Source organism: Zeus faber (assembly GCF_960531495.2).
Source record: "Zeus faber genome assembly, chromosome: 10".
NCBI lineage: Eukaryota > Metazoa > Chordata > Actinopteri > Zeiformes > Zeidae > Zeus > Zeus faber.
In genome coordinates, this window is record NC_137199.1 from 14,911,060 (window position 1) to 14,917,027 (window position 5,968).

A 5,968-nucleotide genomic window follows, 5' to 3' on the forward strand; every position below is an offset into this window, starting at 1 on the left:
ATTTGTAAATGTTTATAAAATTAAAAATATGAAATCAGCACAGATTCAAAATCATTGTACATTCCCAAGCTAAAAATGGAATTCAAGGCACACTTCTATCAAGGGGCAGGGCACGGGTGTGGGCCTACATCCCTCTATAATAATACCAGGCACACAGGTGAACTTAACACAGTGCTCCAAAATAATCCACCATCAGTCATGTACGTGAACCACTTGCAGAGAGCAAGGAACAGGTGATTGCATATCACTGGAGGTGAACTTTAACACAGCTTTTTAAAAGCTGCAGTTCAACCAGCTCCCACGCCTCCACCAGAACAGCACTGCAGAAGAGGTAAGGGCGCCCTCTGGTGGAATAAACAACTAGCACACGCTTCCTCTGGACTTCTTGGAGGAGGGTCTGATGAATGCTTGAGACGATGACATTAAGATGTGAGTCTTATCTTAATTGGTTTGTTTCAGAAGAGCTCCCTCCTCCCAAATAATACATCTCAGATTTTACATGAAGGGGAAATGTTAGCTCAGAAACAGTGTCTGACTTTAGAGTGTACAGTGTGTTATATCAAGGGGAAAATATCCATCATAGGCTACACCTATATAAGATATATCTTACATTTAAAATAATCATCAAAATCAGCAATATATTAGTTAAAGATCTAAAAAGCCACACAATGGTTAAATTGTTAGATGGGAACAAATATAAAATTCAAATTTTATAAATGTAAGGATAAATTGCAAGTATTCTCATAGCATGATCAGTAGTATTAAAGAACCCTCCCCCTTGTTTTCTAGTGTCTTCCAAGTTATTTTATTGTTTGATCTCCTTCTCGCATATTTTTATAGTAATATTTTCCAACATAGTCCATAATAGCAGCAGGTTTACTATGAAGGCCAAACATCACAACATCGGTGCTACTATGCGGAGGGGCTCTCGGTTGCGTCCGTTGATAATGGGCCAGGGGTTGAAATAAGCGAACACAGGTTCTTTGAAATCTGCATTGCAGAAGGTGAACAGGTGGCTCATGTCCCCTGCGTCGTAAAACGACACCTCGCCGCGCCCGTAGTCCAGGTATATCCCTACCCTCCTGGGGGGTTGCCCCGGATACAGCAAGCTCTCCTCCGGGTCTGTGCACGCCTCGTACTCGCTGGTGCCGTCGCCGTTGTCCCTCAGCACCAAGATCCAGAAGCCGTCGTCCGGGCACAGGCTGATCTCCTCCTTCCTGTTCACGGAGGACGTGGCCACGCCCAGACCCCAGGCGGTCTTTGAACCCACCTCCACCTCCCAGTAGTGCCGGCCGGAGGAGAAGGCCTCGAGGCCGAGGACGATGTTGTAGAGGGTGAAGCGCTCGGGGTTGTTCGGTAGGTTGGCCTGGATGTTTCCCACTCGCACGCTGGTGCGACATGGGGACACCCACAGACGGGGGTAGGCTGTGTCCGGGTCGAGGGTCACCTCCGAGACGGCTGGGGAACAACGTGAGGTCGGTAAGGAGTCGCAAAAACAAGTGCGGCTTACGAAGACTCGGAATTGGTCTGATACCTGGCTGCAGGACAGAGCACATCTTCTTCCAGATCTTGTACTGCAGGGGCCCCAAAAACTCTCCCGACTGCAGGTCGGCACTCACGTCTGGGGGGCGCTCAAACAAGCCGCCGGCCCTGAATGTGAGCGAGACAGCCCATAAATGAGAGATGCTCAAGCTTCTAAGAACAACATATTCATTCATGGAAGAAAAACCAAGGGTTTCCCAGAAGGACTCGATTTGGTTAGATATTCATTAAGAAATGGCGTCATGTGCCTGCTAAAAATTATTTTGTTTTTATGGACTAGATCAGATAAGGATGACCTCATACCCTCCAATGAAGTCCTTGATTCCCTGAAAGAGAGCAGAACAAAGTGCATGGTAACAACACTGGTGTGACAGTCTGTTGAAACTTGCACATACTGCTACAGGCCATATCTTCCACCTTTTTAAGACAATGCTATACATTTTCTTTTCCCATATTTCCCTCAGATGCCCACTATACTTAATCTAAGAAGAGATTTTGCACATACTGCAAATCTTATGTAAAACATTCTTTAACATTTGGTCAATTTTTATACATCGCATTCACTGTCATTCGGATCCCGACCATCCACCGGTGGGCTCTAAACATCTCCCCTCCCGCTCGCCCTCTCCCTCACCTTGAGTTGCTCCGGGTTCTCCTCCTCCGTCAGCTTAAAGCGGATTTGCTCGGCCGTGTTCCCCAGTTGGCTGATTTGCTCCGTGGCCTGCGTGAGCGCCTCCTCCAGCTGGTCCAGCCTCTCCTCCTTCTCCTTCTGCAGCCTCTCCTTGAGACGCTCCTCCTCCTGATCCAGGAACTCCCTCAGGCGGCCAAACTCCGCGCTCACCTGCTTCTCCAAAGCCCCCGCCCGCTCCTGCACAGGGGGGGACAGAGGGCGGTAATGTTTGCCGATGCACCCATCTTCCCTTCGTTAAAGATTCCCTTTGTTTTGGGGTAAGCAGCTTTTAATATCCTATTTAATGGTGGCCAGGGGCGGGGGGACATCCATGTACTGGTTTTATGTTGTTTTGGAATGAGCGTCATTTTCGGCTTCATTTCTAGCTTTGCTGTACTTCCACTTCTTATCGACATCAGCCTCTCCCAATGAAATAAGCGGTTTGATTTCACGGCATATTTTTAAAAGGGGCAAGTAATGCCATCATCTGTGGTTTCATTTCCATACGATAAATGACGCGTGCTTTTATTGTATGAATGCATATAATGTATCCACGTTACGGATTTACATTAATGAAGCAAAGCGCCAGGCAAACACAGACGTGCCCACACCCACACACATCCTTGTTTCGGGGAGAATTTACACACTTCCTCTCAACATCTTCTGTACACATCCTGCCATTAGATTGTTACTGTCACAAAAAAAAAAAAATTGCAGAAGTGAAAACCCATGAGGGTGCAAGTCCTTCTGCTAGACAGGGAGAGAGAGTGTTCAGGCTAAGATGCAGTTTTTTTTTTTTTTTAGTGGGCCTCTTTCTGAGAAGATATCTGTTGTGGCAAAATGGCTCGGTTGCACATCCTTCATTTTCTCTAATCTCTAACACACACACACACGCACGCACACACACACACACACACACACACACACACACACACACACACACACACATACACACACTTCTGCTGCCAAGTGTTCTTATCTCCCTTTTTTCTTTTCTCCTCCTCTTTGGGTGGCTCGACACAGCCAACCTCCTGACTCGTCGACGCTGGAACCTGCACTGGGAGCGGTCAATAAAAGAGTGCGCACGATTGTTCATTTATGAACTGGAACAAACCCCCCCCCCCCAAAAAAAAACAAAAACAAAAACAAAAAAACCGTGCGTGGGAACTACGAGGTCATTAATTGAACCATCGGGCGGCGAGTGGGGTCCGAGGCGGAAACACCTTCTCGCGACAACAAAAGGTGGCGCAGGGGCGCGGATCCTCACGCCGTGCGGAGCGCGTCGGTGTCGGTAAAGCGACGTGAGTCATCCGTGAGTCGAGGGAAAAAAAAAGAAAAAAAAGCCCGTAAAAGAAAAGACCTCCGGGTGTGAGTGGGCATGTGTTGCCTTGTTACCAGAAATTCAAGTTCGACCGAGCGCCACGCATGCCAGACATAAAGACACGCAGAGGCATACTGTAATGTACGCCACCATTCCGGTCCTCAAGGCTTGGTTTTTTTGTTTTTTTTGTTTTGTTTTGTTTGTTTTTGGGGTTTTTTTGGGGGGGGGGGGATTTTTTTAGGGTGGCATCTGGAGCGGGTGTTTAAAAATGTTTTCTCGACTGCACACAGACAGACACACGGCTACCTTGATAAGGAGGACTTTCTCACTGGTCTGGCTTTGGAACGCCGACGCCTCCTCCGTCTGAAGCTGAACCCTTTCGAGAGCGACAGACAGCTTATCCTGGGGAAGGGGGGGTGGGGGGGGGTTGCGAGAAGTAGGTCAGTTGTACACACACAGGAAACGGTTGTGAGAGGTAGACTCTTTCCAAACGAGATTAGGCGGATCGAGAGCTGATTCGATTTGACGCCTTTAAGCCGACAAACACCTGATCTAATGGGACTCATGTGAGGCGGCGACATTGCCAGCTGACCCCCTTTTTTTTTTGGACTGAATTCGGCACTCCTCCGCCATGTTAAAAAGTAAATAAACAAACGGTGACATTTGGTATGTCTCTAAAATGTGGTAGTGAGCTGAAAGGTCAGAAAGTCTGCAGAAGGTGTGATCTGACACTGCCCTGCTGAATTCCGTCCAAACTCCCAAGTACACAGAGGCTGGGGGCAGACACCGCTTTAAAAAATAAAACGAACGCCTAAAAAGCAAAAACACAAAGTTTGATCTGTGTGGTGATTCTAAAAGGCCGCTTTGTCACAAGGATAGTGTCAATACACAACCTTTTAATAACGGAAGAAGAACTGATTTGTTTGGAACCAAAACTACTAAAACTTTCTTTTTTTTCCTTCCAAAAGCTTTTTCCAAAACTTTTTCCGAGATCAACTCAGAAATCGTTTCTCCTTGCCGCCCCTAAAAGATGACTTCAGATCGACCTCCAGGGGAGAAATGAACCCCGGACCACAACCCCCATAAGCGGCGCAACACATCTACCTTGTAGATCTCGAAGGCCTCGTTGATGGGGATGACATTGTGGGCCTTGTGCTCCCTGGACATGCCGCACACCAGGCAGATGGCCCGCTGGTCGTCCTCGCAGTACAGCTTCAGCTTCTCTTCGTGCTCGTCGCACAGGTCGGCGGCGAGGCGCGGCCAGAAGCCCGAGGAGGACGCGACGCTGCCGACGCTGGACCCGGGCTCCCGCTCCTCGGGCTCCCGCTCGTCCCGCCGCCGCTCCTCGTCGTCGTCCCCGGCCGCGCTCGGCTTGTCCGGGTCCATGGCGCGGGCCCGGCGGACGCTGTCCACCACGTTGCACAGCAGGGAGTTGGGCCGGAGCTTCGGGGCGCAGGACTTCCTGCACTTGGGGCAGGACGGCGGCTCCTCCGCCTTGGCCTCCCAGCACCGGGTGATGCACGCTCGGCAGAAGTGGTGGCCGCACTCCAGGATCACCGGCTCGTAAAAGAGCTCCAGGCACACCGGGCAGGTGAGCTCGGAGTGCAGCTCCTCAAGCGTGCTGGCCTCCGCCATCCTCCGCTCTTCTCATACTGGACCGACAGTGCGCCGCGGGTCTCGGAACCGCGCGTCTGGAAGAAGTTCACGCCGCTCCCCGCGGAGAGCTTGTGTGAGGCTCGGGAACGACTCGTTCGCAGCGAACACTTACTGCGCAGGGAGCAGTACCGACATTTTTATTTTTTTTGTGGGGGTGGGGGGTCGCTCCGGGTGTGATCGTCCGCAAAAAAAGTCCTTGTCGTCCGCTGGCTGGGCTATAATCTGTCAAATATAAGACTTATGAATGAAATCAAGTCATTTTGACTGATAAACAACATTTCAGTCACAATGGAGGAGCTGCAGTCACTTTTTGGCAAGTGCAAAACTGCTTTTTATGAGTTGTATTGGGGCTTTAAATGTATTTAAACTGGTAAAAAAAAAAAAAAAAAAGGACTGCGTGGGTTATAATCTGTCAAATATAACCACCGAGAGTGAAATCAAGGAGGAGCTGCAGTCTCCTTTTGTCAAGTGGAAATCTACACGTTACTGGTTTTGGTCCTTTAAATGTATTTAAACAGGTAAAAAAAAAAAGGACTGGGTGGGCTATCATCTTTAAAATACATCCCTCATGAATGAAAACAAGTCAGCTCGAGGCATAAATAAGTTTTCGGTGATAAGGTAGATGCTGCAATCACTTTTTGGCACGACACCGGCAAGGGTGAAAATTATTACTGAGCACTGAATTGAAGTTCGAGGCCAAAAGAAAAAAAAAAGGCCATGGCATTCGCAGCAGTTTATAATGAATTTGACTGATTTGCTTTCCCCCATCCCACCCAGGT

General features: G+C 48.9%; 1 protein-coding gene across 1 annotated transcript; it reads right to left on the reverse strand.

The window, feature by feature from the left end:
• LOC307235646 (zinc-binding protein A33-like) lies at positions 1–5,309 on the reverse strand. Its single transcript, XM_080007799.1, has 6 exons — positions 4,638–5,309; positions 3,840–3,935; positions 2,177–2,410; positions 1,846–1,868; positions 1,535–1,650; positions 1–1,458 (listed from the first exon to the last, which is right to left on the reverse strand). The coding sequence occupies exons 1-6, from the start codon at positions 5,166–5,168 to the stop codon at positions 896–898; spliced, it is 1,563 nt and encodes a 520-aa protein (XP_079863925.1). The 5' UTR covers positions 5,169–5,309; the 3' UTR covers positions 1–895.
• Positions 5,310–5,968: the final 659 nt, after the last annotated feature.